Raw genomic sequence first — 18,835 nt, 5'->3', positions numbered from 1 at the left:
GCCTTAATTGGGTTAAAGGAACCTAGCCTAACTGCCTCTGTTGTGGCCACTGGAGCACAAATCTTAGTTTAATATAAGTAATAAAAGTTAACAAGAATATATATTAAACAATGTAAAGATAAGCACAAGTGGCTTTGCTAACTAGATTTTCAGATATAAGTGTTGGGCGCTTAATAAAAGTTCATAGAGTGATTTATTAGGTACACAGAATCCAGGACTAGGACTGGAAAAAGGGCAGGGAGAAGAGACATGCTTTGGGCACAGCTTGGGGGTGGAGCAGGGCAGTGGGTATGCGTGTGATCGGAGGATGTCATTTGGAAAATAAAATAAAAATACTTACAAATAGCGATTGGTTCATTAGTTATAGTCGCTTGAGTTGAATGACTAAAATTTATGTATTATACAAAATCATGCACCCTACAAGTATAATAGATGTCATATCATATAAAAGGCTGCCAATGATTGGATAACTATTGGCCCACACATTTATAATGTTATCCTAGCACATGAGAATAGATGGGGCTGTTTTAGTTTGTGGTTAAGCTCTTTTGGGCAGGGCCTTCTTCACCTCTTGTATCGGTTATTGATTGCTTTATATGTTACTCTGTATGTCCAATGTATGTAACCCACTTATTGTACAGCGCTGCGGAATATGTTGGCGCTTTATAAATAAATGTTAATGTAATGTAATGGTTAGGATAGGGAGAATCCACAGGCCTTAAGGGATTGCGTGGTTGTGCCAAGTGATCCATATGGAATCAAATCCTATTTGTGTGCACAAAAAAATCACTTCAATGCATATTATTATTTTAACCCATGCCAGTAAGTTGTCCCTGAGGATGAAAGCAGCATCCTTATAGTGTTAGTTCACAATTAAATTAACTTTTAGTATCATGTAGACATTGATATTTTGAGAAAATTTGCAATTAGTCTTCATTTTTTATTTTTTTGTGGTTTTTAAGTAATTTAGCTTTTTGTTCAGCAGCTATCAAGTTTTGTATCGCAGCAGTTATATAGTCACTTGGGTCTTATATACCTTAGCAACCAGGCAGTTGTTTGAAAGAGAGACTGGAATATAAACAGGTGAAGCAGTGTCGGACTGAGGTGGCAGGGGCCACCAGAAAACCCTGGACTATGGGCCCACTCTCAAAACTTTAATTCCTCCTCTCCTCCTTCAAACTCTTCATTATCTCAGTCTCTTTTCTCTAAATGCTATACTCTATTTTTCCATCTATCAAGCTTCCATGGTCCCATACAGAAATAGGGAATGAGCATGAAACAGGCTAAATAGTTAGAAGCAATAGGGCCCACTGACACCTGGGCCCACTGGGAGTTTTCCTGGTATCCTGGTGGGCCAGTCCGACTCTGAGGTAAAGGAATGGTTAGGTAGATAAGGAATAAAAAGTAACAATAACAATATATTTGCAGTTTCACATAGCTATAGTTGTTGGCTGCCAGGGTCAGTGACCCCTATTGGAAAGCTAGAAAGAAGAGGAAGGCAAATAATCCATAAACTATAAAGAATAAATGGAGAAGACCAATTGTAAAGCTGCTAGGAGTAGGACATTCTATAATATACTAAAAGTTAACTTAAAGGTGAACCTTGTGGACCTTTGCAAAGACTGATTTTCAGCCAAGATTTGCATCATTTGTGGGAACTTTCAGTCCAGTCTGCAGAAGGCGGAGTGCTGGTATTCATATAACCTCCTCTCTAAATCCTAAAGACAAGAGCTGAACATTTTTCTTTTGTTCCCAAACCAAAACACGGTCTTCAAAAATGAGTTAGTGCAGGTTGTTTGGGGGAGGGTGCAATTTCTACGATTACACGTTGTACATGTTAAAAGATTGCTGGCTTCTTGGACTAATAAGAACAGGATATAAATAAACAAAGACGAGATTTAGGTTCTTTATCTCAGTTAATACAAAGTGCTTGCCTTCTCAGTTTACTAATTGGCTCCGTTTTAAGCTTGTCCTTCCTCTTCCCGTCCCTGACAAATCTACTTTACATACTTGAAAAAACGCTGCTCCCCTCTGTCGGGGAAGGTCATTAATATTTGGACCTTATTCATTGAGTCGGCTTACTAGATAAAAGCCTTGCTGCATCTGAAGCAACACTCATTGTATAGGGCTCCCTTTGTGACCCCTGAGTTACAGAGCATCTCTGTACTAATCATGGCTTCGAAACTTCCGCGTAGATTTGCTTCGAGGAAATTAACCGTGAAACCGGAGGCAGGGGCAGACACGAAGCTCACATTTACAATAAGCAATCTTGTTGAACAAATCTGGGTTTTCCAAACAGGTGGTTTGAATGTGCAAAAGTGAATGCTCTGGTTATCTTGATCATCAGCCATTTCCTTCCTAGAATGACACGGTGTATTGCCTTGAAGGCAAATCTACATTTATTATCCTTATTATCTATATCAGTGCAACTTTTTACTTTCTGTGGGCAAGATCTGACCCCCGGGGTGAACACACGGATCATTGTCATCCAGGGTGCATTTACTGGCTGCAATCTGCTCTAAGTGTGCCTTAACAGGCGGATTGTAGTCTCATCAGTGCACACAAATCAGAGTGGAGAGGGTCCGAATCTTAGGCTGGCACCTTTTAAAAAATATAATAATGGCTGGGATGTACTGGTGTGATGGGGATGTACTGGTGTGATGGGGAATGGGTTGATATCATAAATGACATACTACACATTGCACCCTACATTCCTCCCTTGAATTGTTTCTGCACTGGCCATGAATACAGCACTGCCTGAGTTCAGCAGCACTGTATGCATGAAGAGAAGGCACGTGGCATATGTTATGGTCAGGAATTTCCCCACCAATTCTGTGCTCTTCGCCTTGCAGCTAATTTTAGTGTGATTAGTCGCAGCAACTTATACAGTAGCCTGTAGTCGCAGTGACTAATTCGCCCTTAGTGATATAATTTCTGTGATATAACCTACTGAATCTTGTGTGTTATAATAAATAATGTACCCCCTGTTGTAAAATATAAGGTTATTAGAAGTCACCTTGGAGTCCCCTGTATAAAAGTTTATATGGTCATGCAACTCCTCGGTGACTTATAATATCCTTATATTTTACAATGGGGATGCATTATTAACTATATATTTTTTGCTTGCCCAGGCATAAAACTAAAAACTACTTTTGGCATGGCATCCATGTTCCAGCTCATGTCATATGGGTTAGATTGTATAATATGTAAGACACACACTGGTGTTTGTTAGCATAAGACCACAGTCTGTATTATCCCTTCTGGGAGGAAGGAATGTTTATAGATGTCGGCTTCCGATACAATAGATTAATAAATGACTTTGTTTCATAATTAAGTGGCAACTTGCTGTTATACCATTGGCGGTATGCCCACACAGACAACGGCAGGACAGAGTGAGTGTTTATGAGACCAGTTTTGTCCATGTATTTAATGATATGTCCCAGCATGCCTAGAGGGAGCACAGGCAATGCCCTGCGCAGATCTTTTGCAAGTGCCCCTGACTTCCATTACAATATGCACAAATATTGCTTCAGAGAGATGTACCTACCAGCACCAGGACTGTCATGACCACATAGCAAGACATTTTGCTCTGCACCACCATAAATGTGTCCCTGAAAGATTCTTTTTCATTTTAGCTAGGAAAGACTCTAGAGCAAGAATGCAGAGCCAGCAAAGTAGCAGCGGCACCCAAGGCAATACAGTTTGGCCCTGTGCTCTTCCTTGAATGCCAACACCCACTTGCTCACCCTGCCTTCCAGCTGCCACTTGGTCTGCATGCCAAACCCCTGCCGCTCTGTCTGCCACCGTGCCAGTAAACATGTAGCGCTACATGCAGAAGATCAGAAACATAAATTCATCAGAGCTGGCACTGTGGTACTTCAGAGCCAATGCCCTAGGTGATACCATCTACTGTACTTGAAGATTCAAAATCTTTGCAGCTAATTGATGATTGGTTGCCCTGTGTTACTGCCCTGGTGTATGCTTACACGTTTTAAGTAAATAAGCTGTCTTCTAAGCACTGTTATATTGTTCCTATAGGGAAGCCTATTACAGTAGAACTCCAGTTTTATGTTTTTAAGGGACCAGAAAAAAATGTTGTAAAATCCAGGAAATGTATTATGCATTATATATTGGTGGGACCACAAAAAGCAGCTTAAAATGAAGGAACACTTAAAATCAGGTTATGTACAATTGAGGTTTTACTGTAGTTCATATTGAATGTTTGTTCTATGAACGTTAGAAGGCTTTAGGGGGATGCAATGTAACGTTTGTAACAGGTCTAGTTGCCCTTAGCAACCAATCCACATGTAGCAGTTACTGGTCAGCTGTTTGAAAGCAAAACTTGTCCTTTTTATTTTATTGCCTCTTAAATACAAACACAGATGACTATTGTCCCAACCTTAAACCTACAGCAACCAATCAGATGTTTCCTTTAGCCATTCTTACTACACTAGAGCAGCAAAGCGTAGGTGCTGATTAGTTAGTATAGGTTATAGTATTTTTCAATTTCCTTACAGATTTTTAACAAAGAACTGCTCACTGGATATATATACATCAGTACAGAGATACTCCCTGTAGGTAGCATGTACTTGCCCATACCAGGTGGTATCAGTCAGATTGCGTGGTGTAAATGCTTTTGCCCTGCTTCTCACCAAACTGTGTGATCATCACTTTGCCTGTGTGGGTGTTTTGCAGTGAATGGGGGTCATCCACTGACCTAGAACTGCTGAATTTCCACTTAGCCATCTGACCAGCCTGTGGGCCCAAGAGTCAGGCATGTGGAATTTTTTTATATGTGTGTGGCCTGATTTTAAATTTGACTTTGTGTGGCAGCAGCATAATCTTTCTGGAAGAAGTTTGCAAATCCCATGCTTGCCTCCATCTCTACGGTCCTCTATAGGATACAGAATAAAACCAGTAGAAATCTACAAATCTGGAATGCAAATTCCACACTGTGAACATGAGCTCTTTGCCAACAAGTCCCTATTTGCTCAGAATTTCAGGTGTCCAGACTGTAAAGCAGTTAAAACTGTCAGTTGAACTTAAAGATAAACGTGTATCCTCAAAGTCATGGTTAGAATTATTATCTAGAGCTGGGTTGTAAAACTGGAGGTTCAAATGTGATCCTCCATGAGAATTGTGTGGCCTCAGCCTGCTCAAAAGCTCTATAGACATCTTTGTATGACATTAAAAATTAGCCTTTAGTATGGAGAAAGTTCCACAGCACCGATAAGGAATGGCGTGAATACTGGTAGATACATTTTATGCTCACTTTATTAACACTACTGATAGAAGAAAAAGAAGTTCAAGTTGTCCCAGAGATCTAAATGGATATATGTAGTAGGATTTGAGTTCGCCCGTGATGATTTAATCAAGAGTTCCTTTGTTGTAAACCAGTCAAGCATTCTACTATTTCTTATAATCATTTGGCTATTGGTGGTACTGTTTTATTGGTAGATCTTACATAAATATTTTGTATATGTTCCTATCAAAAACCCATGCAGTGCCTGGTTCCATTGTATGGCTGTGCTGCTGGAGTGATAAGACCTTCCATGAGTTATCAGCTAAAGCTGAGGCTTCCATGCTGAGGGTCTGCTCCCCTTCCCAGTAAGGCAACAGGGAGCCCAGCCTGAAGAACACATAGGCTGAGATTTTGTGGTGAAATACTTGAATATAAAGCTGTTATAATCATTTTGCACATATTTGTACCCTTGTTATGATCTCAGTGAGATTAACTGCTGGTTCCAAAAGAGATACTTGTAACCACAGAAGTTTAAAATCCTGTATTGCCTGTATCAGTCCAGAAACAAGTGATTTTATAGTAAATCACCTGATCTACAGTATAAATGCAGGTAGTCTTTCCCTTCTTTTTCTAACAAAATGTGGGCCACAGCCTCCTTTGCATTAAAGCACTTTGGGCCACCGACTGTTTCACTTTTAGGAAATATTTCTATTTACAATTTAGTAATATTGAAATAAAGCTTTATTGGATCAGACTTGTTTGTGGTTTGGAAGCAGTTGTGATATTATGTCAGTTATGTCACCAGGTGAACAGATAGATGGGCAGTCCTTCCGCCAACTGGGGAATGGGTCTGTAGGTCTCTGATGAAATAGATCTGCCTTTTCCAATAAGCACTCAGCTATTGGCCCCTCATTGAATGGTTCCTTTTATTTATCAGCAGAGCCATGTAACAGCTGGTACGGCACAGTATCCCTCTGGCACAGCTGCTCATCCTGCAAATCATATATTACTCTTCTTCGTATATAACAGTGTTTCTTGCTTCAGGCTGCGGCCATTACCCTAAACTACAGTCGTTCCTATCCCGTCAGAGCAAACCTAGTGATTTATCCAGACTTGGTTTTGTGGGCTAGAACACACCAACAGCTGTTTGCTCACGTTTCTAAAATACATGGAGCCTGTGCCATCCTGCCTGTAGGCCTCCCCTCCCTGAATGGTGGGTAATCAGCTTACACGCAGGCATTCCACAACTGCTTGTAATAAAGACTCACGCTCAATAAAAAAAAGAAATGTTCCTCATCACAAACCAGTTTTTATAAGAGGCAATTCATTAACATGCTGTTTATTACAAAGAAATCTTTCATCTGATATAGTACTACTAATTTTCTAAGCATAAAAATGGGATGGGATCCATTATCTAAGGAACACGTTACGGGAATATCGGGAAGTTCATCTTCATTCTAATTTCTAAAAATGATTTTCTTTTTTATTTGTAATAATAAAACAGTAGCTTGTACTTGATGGTAACTAAGCTGCAAGGATCCATATTGGTGCCAAAACAATTCTGTTGGGCTTATTTCATGTTTAATGATTTTTAGCAGCCTTAAGGTATGGGGACCTAAATCACAGAAAGATCCTGCCCCAAGCATTCTGGATAAAAGATCCTATAACTGTATATAATGTCTGGTTACTAAGGGATAACGAAATTCAGAATGCAGTGATTTAAGCTATCTGTACACTTAAAGAGACAATATACACCCTGTTGCTAGAAATGAGAACATTATAAAGAACTTGTGTTGAAATTACTTTCTGCCTAATGTTTTAATTAAAAAAAATATTTTTTCTATTTTTTGCCTTTATAAAGCACTGATTTGAAACTTACACTATTTTTACTAAACTCCCCCCCTTCCTTTATAAACATGGCAGTTTGTTCAGTGTTCCCTATCTACCTTTGAGCAAACAAACCTCTCCCTTATCTAAGCAGCAGCCTTTGAGCAGCTCATTATCACGCTTATCCAATCATTTGGCCCCTGGGCCAACAATTGCATGATAACTGAGGCCAACGCAAGCCTGTCAGGAGCAGATCTCCTCCCAATATGCCCATCTGAGATTTAAGGGCTCTGGCACACAGTGAGATTAGTTGCCCGCAACAAATCTCCCTTGTCACGGGCAACTAATCTCCCCGAACTACCATCCCACCGGCGATTTGCCGAAATCGGCTGCGCAGCGTGTGCCATCCCACCGGCGACTTACATTTTTGCCGGTGGGATGGTAGTTCGGGAAGATTAGTCGCTCGTGACAAGGGAGATTTGTCGCGGGCGACTAATCTCCCCGTGTGCCAGAGTCCTAAGGGCTGTGACACACGGGGAGATTAGTCGCCGCGTGACAAATCTTCCTTGTCGCGAGCGACTAATCTCCCCGAAATGCCATCCCACCGGCTAGAATGTAAATCGCCGGTGGGATGGCATACACGGCACCGCGATTTGACGAAGTCGCGGAAGTTGCCTTGAGAGTAATGTAAATTCCCGGTGGCATGGCATACACGGCGCCGCGATTTGCCAAGGTCACCGAAGTTTCCTTTCAAGGCAACTTTGGCGACCTCGTCAAATCACGGCACGCGTATGCCATCCCACCGGAAATTTACATTCTAGCCAGTGGGGTGGCATTGCGGGGAGATTAGTCGCCTGCAACAACGGAGATTTGTTGTGGCGCAACTAATCCCCCCGTGTGTCACGGCCTTAAGGGTGAAGACACAGAGAGCTACTAGTAGCAGCTACTTTTTTACACCTACTAAACCCCAGAAAACACCCTGCCATAGATAATACTGAGAATTGCCTCTGCTAAAACACATGTACAGTTATCAGTAAATGATCAGCATTGTCTATTTTAGTAGCCACGACAAGTAGCTGCTACTAGAAGCTCCATGTGCTTTCGCCCAACAGAGCAGTAGTTTTTTGGCGGTGGGGTCAGTGACCCCCATTTAAAAGCTGGAAAAAGTCAGAAGAGGAAGGTAAAAAATTCAAAAACTACAGGTAATGAAAAAAATTAAGGCCAATTAAAAAGATGCTAAGAATAGGCCATTCTAAAACATACTGAAGGTGAACCACCCCTTTAAACAATTTCTCCAGCATGAATTTAAAAATAATAATAATTGGCCCATAATTCTTTACATGACTATACTGTGTACTCCCAACTTGGCATGGAAATTTATGCAAGGAATTTCTATGATTTAACTGACTCATGAGTTTCTTTAAGACCCTTGAGATAATATAGTTATATACAAACAGACCAAAATGTCAAATTGCTGATAAAGCAGGAATGGGAGATTTACAGCACTAAAGCCCCAAGTTAAGGAAAGGTAGGCTGGAAATGTGAAAGTACAAATATAGAAGCATCTGCCAGAAAATGGATTGTGGGGTGGGATGCATTGAAACGGCTTGGCAAAAGCCAGGAGGGGGGGAAATAATACACAAGACCGAGATTCAGGGATATATACTGTACAATGAAATAACTACTAGGGATGTACCCAATCCCGGATTCAGTTCAGGATTCGGTCAAATAAAAGCCTTTTTTCAGCAGGATTCCGATTTGGCCAAACTGAATCAAAGCCCTTAAAAGCATGCGACTTTTGGTCACATGAGCAAGGAAATCAAAATTGTTGTGCCACACCCTAATTTCTTGCTTCTTATTAACCCTTCCTTAGCCTAAATTAGGGTTCCGATTCAATTTGGGATTTTGTTAAACCCTTCATGAAAGACTCGAGATTCCAAAATAGTGTATTCAGTGCCATCCTTAATAACCACTAACAAAAGAATGGAATAAAGAAGGAGTGATAGGGATGACACTCTTTATCAGAAACTAAATATATATTATTAGGGCCGTGACAGACGAGGAGATTAGTTGCCGCATGACAAATCTCCCTTGTCGTGGGCAACTAATCTCTGAGAGGAAACTTCAGCAATTTCGTCGCCGCGTATGCCATCCCACTGGTGATTGACATTCTAGCCGGTGGGATGCCATTTTGGGGAGATTTGTTGCGCGGCGACTAATCTCCCCATCTGCCACAGCCCTTATAAAGGAGAAAGAAAGGCAAAGTCACTTGGGGGTGCCAAAATGTTAGGCACCCCAAGTGACTTTAATCTGGTGCCCCTGTTAGGAGAGAACCATACCAGCCCGGGGTAGCTGCAGCGCTTCCTCCCTCCGGGTTTCCTGCGCTCGCATGCGCAATAGAGTGAATAGTGTAACTTTAACAGAGAAGTCGGCTTTTCACTCTACTGCGCATGCACCAACCGCTGGCATTTTCGGAAAGGGAAGCAGGAAGGAGGAAGCGCATCACTACAGGTACCCTGGGCTGGGGCTTTTTTCTCTGAACAGAGGCACCAGCCCTGGGTACAAGGTAAGCGATTAAAGTCACTTGGGGGTGACACCCCCAAGTGACTTTGCCTTTCCTTCTCCTTTAAGGTACAACTGCTGGAAACACTAAACTATACATGGGTCTGACCAGTGTCAGAAAGTACCTGGTACTTGGTCCCAGCTAAGATATAATTGATCCATATTCGAAGCAAAATAATCGTATTGGGTTTAATTAATGTTAAAATGGTAGATTTACTGTATGGAGATCCAAATTACAGAAAGACCTCTTGTTCAGAATACCCTATGTCCCAAGTATTCTGCATACCATATACCTTATACTTGTAATATAACACGCATGTTTCATGCAGCATTTTTTGTTTTTTTACAGAACCTGCCTTTTATTTTGGCGATGCGGAATACCACGTTGATGAAAGTGCCGGTTACATTGAGGTTCGGGTGTGGAGAACTGGTACCGATCTGTCTAAAACTGCAACTGTTACAGTGCGCTCCCAGAAAACCGAGCCTGTGTCAGCAGTTGGTAAGTCAGCAAGTGAAGACAATGGGGCTCATTTACCCAGCACACGTGCTAGAGCATTAAGGGGTACAAAATAATGGGCGTTAATGTTTATTCAAGTAAATAACCCCTTATATTAATTAGAGTTAAACATTATATTGAATAAACAAACTCATATGTAAAATTCTGTTACAACTAAATAAACCATTTTCATATAAATATACTTTTTCAGTAGTATGTGCCATTGGGTAATCCCAAATAGAAAACTGCCATTTTAATAAAGGGCCACCTCCTGGGATCATAGGATTCACAGTGCACACAAACAAACCAAGGGCACACATACATGCTAGGCCCCTCAGCCAATGAATGGACAGTGGGCACAGCACGCTGCCTATCTGCCAACTAAACCCAGTTCTCCTGCAGTAGTCCCAAGGTGTAAGAGCCAGTTATGCTGTGATTATTTGCAGGGGCACGGTTAGGAAGGCTGGTAGAAAATCAGGGTTACAGACTGCAGTTTAGCATCAGTTGAAGGGAGCTCCTGTGGTGCTGGGTACCTATTACATTACATTAACATTTATTTATAAAGCACCAACATATTCCGCAGCGCTGTACAATAAGTGGGTTACATACATGGACATACAGAGTAACATATAACCGATACAAGAGGTGAACCTATGACAATGGCCTCATCCTTATTATGACCAAGGTAGCTCACCAAATGTCCAAATTATACTAGGCAGTATTATAGTTCAGTGCTAGTAAGCTTAACTAGTGCCATAATAATGTAACATTCCCCTGTGTTAATGCTGCACTACCTTTATAAATACCTTTTGAAGTTTTTTGCATTATAAACATTAAAGGAATACTGTCATTGGAAAACATGTTTTTTTTCAAAACACATCAGTTATTAGAGCTTCTCCAGCAGAATCCTGCATTGAAATCCATTTTCAAAAGCGCAAACAGATTTTTTTATATTTCATTTTGAAATTTCACATGGGGCTAGCCATATTCTTCATTTCCCAGGGTGCCACAGCCATGTGACCTGTGCTCTGATAAACCTCAGCCACACTTTACTGCTGAGATGCAAGTTGGAGTGATATCACCCCCCTCCCAGCAGCCGATCAGCAGAACAATGGGAAGGGAGCAAGATAGCAGCTCCCAGTAGGTATCAGAATAGAACTCAATAGTAAGAAATCCAAGTCCGGCTTGGGACTCCTCCAGTTACATGGGAGTAGGAGAAACAGGTTACCTGAAAGCAGTTCTAATGTGTAGCGCTGGCTCCTTCTGAAAGCTCAGACTCAGGCACAATGCACTGGGATGGCGCCTACACACCAATATTACAGCTAAAAAAATACATTTGTTGTTTTAAGAACAACATATTAAATGGTAGAGTGAATTATATGCTATGCAAGTGCAATTGCTGTGTTTTTTCCTTATAATTCCAGCATAATTTTGGATGCAAACAGGCAAATCTTATGAGGCAATTGTGCTGGACCAATTTGCCTAATGGACGCAACTGTGCATGTGCTTACTTGATAATCAGGCTCAATTGCGCCAAATGTTTTCAAAATCTGTCTTTGTCTTTTCCAGTGTTTGCTGGTGTCGTTTTCTGGTTATCAGTTTGCGAGTGAAGTGGTTCATCCTTTTCTTTTGGCACAAGTGTACTGCACCCATTGATGCAAAGCTCTGAGGGAACCCTGAAGCTACCACCTTGTCTGGAGGTCGCTGTAGCCCAGGGTTCCCCTGCATCAATGGGTGCAGCAGCGCTCAGTTTGAAACAGAAGGCAGGATGTGCTGAGCGACAATGAGCACAACTATAGGGAGGAGCATGGAGGACTATTTGAAGCAAAAACCTTTAGTGACTCACTGCTGGGAAAAGCGCAAGTTGCTCACTTCACTTGTGGACCTCAATGAGCCCGATTGTGTGATTTCTTCCCACTATTCCATTTTCCTCCCACACTGAAAAAATATACAGAAGGTTAATTGGATCCTGGAAATGTGTTGTGCAAATGTAATAGGGACCTTATATTGTAGCTCCTCTGGTTCAGGAAAACAATGAACTATCTCTGTAAATCACTGCATACATTTGTTGACACTAAATAATGGATAATAGTAATAATAAATATAGTCAGAAGTGCATGATTAAGTTCATACAGCCATTTCTGTTATACCATGGTTACTGAACACATACTAACAGCATCCCATTCCTTCCCTTTTTAGCTGGCACTGACTATGTTGGGATCAGCCGAAATCTGGATTTTGCACCCGGAGTGAACATGCAGACTTTCAGTGTAATCATTCTGGATGACCTTGGAAAGCCGGTGCTGGAGGGAATAGAGAAGTTTGAGTTGATTCTCCAGATGCCAATGAATGCCGTCCTGGGAGAGCCCAGCAAAGCTACAGTATTTATCAATGACACTGTCTCTGACTGTAAGAGTCCTTTTTGTAGTATTGTTCAATATAGACTTAGACAGTGTAGATCAGTGATCTATAACCAGTGCAACATGTTGCTCACTAACCCACTGGATGTTACATATTTCAGTTGGATTGAAAAAAAGACAAAAGTCTATCAAGTTCAACCCTTCCAAGTGAACCCCAGCGCACACACATAGACCCATACCGACCTATCTATACACTCACATACATAAACCCTATATACCAACATCAATACTAACTGTAGATATTAGTATCACAATAGCCTCGGATACTATGCTTGTTCAAGAAATCATCCAAGCCCCTCTTATAGGCATTAACAGAATCTGCCCTCACTGTAAAAAAAACCATATTGATCTTAGTGACCTTAAAGCAGGTGCTTATTTTTGAATTCCTGCTTTGGAGGCATGTTTTGGTTGCATAAAAGCCAGGTGTACTGCCAAGTCTCCTGTAGGCTGCCATTACATATAGGCAGGGGCGGGCCAAGCCGACCGGGCACCCTAGGCAACCCGGTCGGCCTCCTCGCCCCTGCACCTTCCCCCCCCCCCTCGCGTTTCAGCACGCATGCACAGTTCCCGGGGGGGGGTGGCGGCTACGGCTACACGATACTTCATTGCCCCCACCGCGTAATGACAAGCGGTGGGGGCAATGAAAAAGGGAAAAAGGAGCTAGGGGTAGGCAGGAGAGGCTCCTGTCTGGTGCCCCCCAGTCGTTGCGCCCTAGGCAGCTGCCTCTTCTGCCTACCCCTAGTTCCGGCCCTGCATATAGGGGCTACTAAATATCCAGTCATAGCTCTTATTTGGCACCCCGGAACATTTTTCATACTTATGTTGCTCCCCAATGCTGCTTTGTTGCTTTGTGTTGATAATGGCTAGTCGGGCACTGGGGTTGTTCATATGTAATCTCCCAATTAGCCAGGGGTTCTATGAATCGCCCTAGACTGAAAGTCTAACACTGAGTGTATGTATTTGCTCAAATCACCAACTTTATTCACATGTTTTCAGTGCCAAAGGTCCAATTCAGAGAGCCAATGTACATGGGAAATGAAAATGATGGGCAAATTGAAACCAAAGTGTACAGGAGCGGCGATGTCAGCTACAAGTCTACGGTGCGCTGCTACACGAGGCAGGGATCGGCGCAAGTCATGATGGATTTTGAAGAGCGACCAAACACTGATGATTCAATCATAACCTTCTTACCTGGTAAATCACTGTCCTGTGATCATTTTGTTTGAGTTTCATGGGATATAAATAAAGGCTCAAATGTGGCTGTAGCAAGCTATAAGGGCCTGATGCGGCTCTCAATAATGGCCATTTTTAGTGTTTGTATGACCCTGTATCAAATATAAAACGTTGGTTTGTAGAGCCCCTAAATTTCACATTGCACCATTGTGTATCATCACCTGGCTTATAAATATAAACCAAAGAGATTTGTAAGGTTAATTTATTGTCAGATTTTACTAAGCTGGCATCTACCTAACCAAGATTCGGTGGAAATCCTATGAACATAGTTACATTCCATTGCTCCATTTGACCTTAGAGAAACAGCAAGCTGGAAATACTCATATAACCCCATGAAAAAACTAGACCAGTGATCCCCAACCAGTGACTCAGGAGTAACATGTTGCTCACCAACCTTTTGGATGTTGCTCCCAGTGGCCTCCAAGCTGGTGCTTAATTTTGAATTCCTGGCTTGGAGGCAAGTTTTGGTTGCATAAAAACCAGGTGTACTGCCAAACAGAAACTCCTGTAGGCTGCCAGTCCACATAGGGGCTACCAAATAGCCAATAGCAGCCCTTATTTGGCACCCCAGGAACTTTTTTTATGGTTGTGTTGCTCCCTATTCTTTTTACATTTAAAGGAACAGTGACACCAAAAAATGAAAGTGTATACTATAATGTACTATTGCCATGCACTGGTACACTGGTTTGTTTGCCTTAGAAAGACTACTATAGTTTATATAAGTAAGCTGCTATGTTGCCATGGGAGCAGCCATTCAAAGGAGAAAAGGCACAGGTTACTTAGCAGATAACAGATAACCCCCCATTATATGGGGCTTATCTACTAGTTATCTGCTATGTAACCTGTGCCTTTTCTCCTTTTTTCCAGCTTGAATGGCTGCCCCCGTGGCTACACAGCAGCTTATTTATATAGTAGCTTTTCTGTAGCAAAAACACCATTTTTTTGCAGAGCAACAGCACATTATATTCTAATTACTTTAAAACACTGTTCCTTTAAGTGTGGCTCATGGGTAAAAAGGTTAGGGATCCCTGCAATAGACCCACCCTGCTACCTTTTGAGCTAGGGCTTAATTAAACAGTGTTGTATTGTTTCACATATCACTGTGATGGAATATTTCTGGAGCAGTACCTTTTCTGATTGCTTATGTGCCTTGCTTGCATCTAATTCCACTATAAGAGCCTAGTCAAATAGGATCAAATGGGAAGTGTAACAGCCAACCTAGCCCAATATCTGGGACTAAATTCCACACTATATTGACCCCTTATTTCTGCAACCAAAGAACATTTTTGAAATCCCATTGTGCAACAGTAAGGGCAGTTTGCTAGTGAATAAAAATAGGAGCAGTTGCAAAGTTTCCATCTTATTTGACTCACGTATGTTCACTGGATGCTCTGTGTTTAAATTTGCACTTAAATTGCATCCTTCCCTTTGTATACTCTGCTCCCAGGCGAGACGGAGCGTAGCTGCACTGTTGTGCTGATGGATGATACAATTCACGAGGAAGATGAAGAGCTGCGCCTCGTTTTGGGCACCGCAAGAAGCGAGTCACCCTTTGGAGCCTCCATTGGAGAACTGAACGAAACACTGATAAAGATTAAAGATGACGCCGACAGTAAGATGACCTTATAAATTGGACATTATGTGGCAGGGTGACACTGACTTTATTTCCATATTAAACATCTTTTTTTTCCCTCCCAGAGGCAATAATTAAATTTGGAGACACCAAATACAGCGTCAGTGAGCCAAAGGAACCCGGGCAGATAGTGGTTGTAAAAATTCCTGTGGTTCGCCTGGGAGACACATCAAAGGTTTCTATTGTGCGAGTGCACACAAAGGATGGTTCTGCAACTTCTGGAGAGGATTATAACCCCGTGTCAGAAGGTACAATGGCTTTCCTTGGCAGAGGCTGAACTTCCCTCACCTGTAGAGCATTCAGTCTTTTATAAAGCATCAATATTTCCTAACTTCCAGTATCCCGGCAGCTTGTCACCATTGTAAGATAAATCCTGTTCATTTTGTGAAGCCAGTAGTATATTTCCCTATACATTTAGAAAACATTCTATTAAAAAATGGAATATGGCCCTTTGCATTGCAAAAGTTTTAGGGCAACTAAATGCCAGAAAATACCCTGCCATAGGCACTACTGAAAATTGCTTCTGCTAAAACACACATAGAGTTAATTGTCAGTAAATGATCAGCATTGTCTATCTTAGTAGCCATGACAAGTAGCTGCTACTAGCAGATATTTGGTGGCTTCTTTTGTATGACACACCACTTCCATTTAAATTCTTTCATTCTGATGGTATCCTCCTTACACCTCTTTATTTGGTAGCCTTCATGGCAAGATTCAGCTCGACATTTTGGCAGATTTAACCTAACTGCCTTGAGAAATGGTTATATATTATCATTACATTCCTTTATAAAGAGCATAACACCTTAAACAACACAGTATACAGTATAACAGTACGTAATATATGGACAAATCGATGCAGCAGGTAATTGGGACTCTGCTCGCAAGAGCTTACAATATATCAGGATGGCACCACTATTGGTCAGTATTGGCAGCCCATCCTTCAGTCCTCTCAGATCCTAGATGGTCTATCCAAGATGGAATGGAAATATGCCAGTACTGCTTCTTGTTGTGTAGGGCATGTGAAGAACTCACCCCAATTGGCCTAAATAAATAGGTCCATGTAATTCACAAATGGTTCCACAGTTCAGCCAGTTAGGTGATAAAGTATTAAGTTGGCCTTAACAGAGAAGTAACAAAGAAGCCATATCTAATTAAGCTTTCATTTTACAGAAATTGAGTTTAAGGAGGGAGAAACACAGCATGTTGTGGAGATTGAAGTCCTTTACGACGGAGCAAGGGAAATGAGGGAAGCTTTCACAGTCCACCTAAAGCCCGATGAGAACATGGTGGCAGAAACTCAGGTAACCTAGACAAGTAACTGACAGAGTGCATGTTAGCTTTCTGTCCCCACCACTTGTTAGTGAATTAGGAATGACTATTTATGATATGGTATTTCCTTTTGCACAGGGTGCTGATGATAAGCTATAAAGCTGGGCCACTTTCCTGCCATATGGCATTATTCATCATTGTAACTAATCTGCCGCTGTCATAAATACATGTGCCTGGTCAGTTTATTTTCCATCTATTTATGGCAGGAGCAGGAACAAGACCTGGCTAAAACGGGATGATGGGATATCAGTGAAATCATCAGTGCTTCATTGGATTATATTTACTTATCAGTCCTTTTTCAAACATTTACAGATGACCAAGGCTATTGTGTATATCGAGGAGATGAACAGCATGGCTGATGTTACTTTCCCATCAGTCCCCCAAGTCTTCTCTCTTATGATATATGATGACACTTCAAGAGCTAAAGAAAACCCTAATCCAGTTGCTGGCTATCCCGTTGTCTGTGTTACAGTGAGTACTGACGTGGCGTCCAAAACTGGACCTGATACACCCGCACAGATTCAGTTTACAAGCTATGTCTCATTACCTTTTATACATTACTTCTAAGGGTATATACAGAATACTTATACAGGTATGGGATCTGTTATCTGGAAAACCATTATCCAGAAAGCTCCAAATTGTGGGATATCTCCCATAAACTGCATTTTAATCAAATAATATACTTTTTAAAAAAAGATTTCTGTTTCCTCTGTAATATAAAAACAGAACCTTGTACTTGATCCCAACTAAGATATAATTAATCCTTATTGGGGGCAGAACAGCCCTATTGGGTTTATTTAATGGTTAAATGATTCCCTTTTCTCTGTAATAATAAAACAGTACCTTGTACTTGATCCAACTAAGATATAATTACCCCTTATTGGGGGCAGAACAGCCCTATTGGGTTTATTTAATGGTTAAATGATTCCCTTTTCTCTGTAATAATAAAATAGAACCTTGTACTTGATCCCAACTAAGATATAATTACCCCTTATTGGGGGCAGAACAGCCCTATTGGGTTTATTTAATGGTTAAATGATTCCCTTTTCTCTGTAATAATAAAACAGTACCTTGTACTTGATCCTAACTAAGATATAATTACCCCTTATTGGGGGCAGAACAGCCCTATTGGGTTTATTTAATGGTTAAATGTTTCCTTTTTCTCTGTAATAATAAAACAGTACCTTGTACTTGATCCCAACTAAGATATAATTACCCCTTATTGGGGGCAGAACAGCCCTTTTGGGTTTATTTAATGGTTAAATGATTCCCTTTTCTCTGTAATAATAAAACAGTACCTTGTACTTGATCCCAACTAAGATATAATTACCCCTTATTGGGGGCAGAACAGCCCTATTGGGTTTATTTAATGGTTAAATGATTCCCTTTTCTCTGTAATAATAAAACAGTACCTGTACTTGATCCCAACTAAGATATAATTAATCCTTATTGGAGGTAAAACAATCCTATTAGGTTTATCTAGCATTAAAATTATTTTTTAGTAGACTTAAGGTATGGAGATCCAAATTATGTAAAGACCCCTTAACTGGAAAAGTTGTAGTCCTGAGCATTCTGGATAACAGGTCCCATACTGGTACATGTGAAGGATCTGTTATTTGGAAACCTGTTGTCCAGAAAGCTCCAAATTATGGGAAGGCCATCTCCTGCACACTCCATTTTAATCAAATAATTTAACATTTTAAAAAGTATTTCCTTTTTTTCTCTTTAATAATAAAACGATACCCTGTACTTGATTCCAAGATATAATTAAGCTTTATCGGTGGCAATACAATTCTATTGGTTTATTTAACATTTAAATGATTTTTTAGTAGGTATGGAGATCCAAATTATGGAAAGACCCAAGCATTCTGCATAATAGGTCCCATACTTAATTTTGCTGTTGCTAAAAATGACCCTATACATCTTTAGAAAAATTTGCTCAGAGTTTACTTTGATGTTCTTTTGTATTGACCATTGGGGTGTATTGCACTGGCATTGGGGAGCCTATTGTTATTATTGTTTGTTCTGTGTGTAATTACTTTGGGGTAAGTGTCAGGCTAGAACCCACCGACACAAATCAGATTTACCCATAA

At 41.0% G+C, this 18,835-nt stretch overlaps 1 protein-coding gene across 1 annotated transcript in view; it reads left to right on the top strand.

Moving 5' to 3' along the window:
- The window catches only part of frem2 (FRAS1 related extracellular matrix protein 2), a 123,772-nt gene that overhangs the window by 77,957 nt on the left and 26,980 nt on the right, over positions 1 to 18,835 (top strand). The window contains exons 7-13 of the mRNA XM_018091727.2: positions 9,981 to 10,130; positions 12,327 to 12,536; positions 13,544 to 13,741; positions 15,228 to 15,392; positions 15,479 to 15,661; positions 16,584 to 16,714; positions 17,055 to 17,213. Of these exons, the coding sequence (XP_017947216.2) occupies positions 9,981 to 10,130; positions 12,327 to 12,536; positions 13,544 to 13,741; positions 15,228 to 15,392; positions 15,479 to 15,661; positions 16,584 to 16,714; positions 17,055 to 17,213 (1,196 nt within the window). The remainder of the gene's footprint in view (positions 1 to 9,980; positions 10,131 to 12,326; positions 12,537 to 13,543; positions 13,742 to 15,227; positions 15,393 to 15,478; positions 15,662 to 16,583; positions 16,715 to 17,054; positions 17,214 to 18,835) is intronic.

The sequence above is a fragment of the Xenopus tropicalis genome, chromosome 2, assembly GCF_000004195.4.
Source record: "Xenopus tropicalis strain Nigerian chromosome 2, UCB_Xtro_10.0, whole genome shotgun sequence".
Classification (NCBI taxonomy): Eukaryota; Metazoa; Chordata; class Amphibia; order Anura; family Pipidae; genus Xenopus; species Xenopus tropicalis.
The sequence above is the reverse complement of the archived record's forward strand: the minus strand, read 5'-3'. Positions and strand labels throughout refer to the sequence as shown.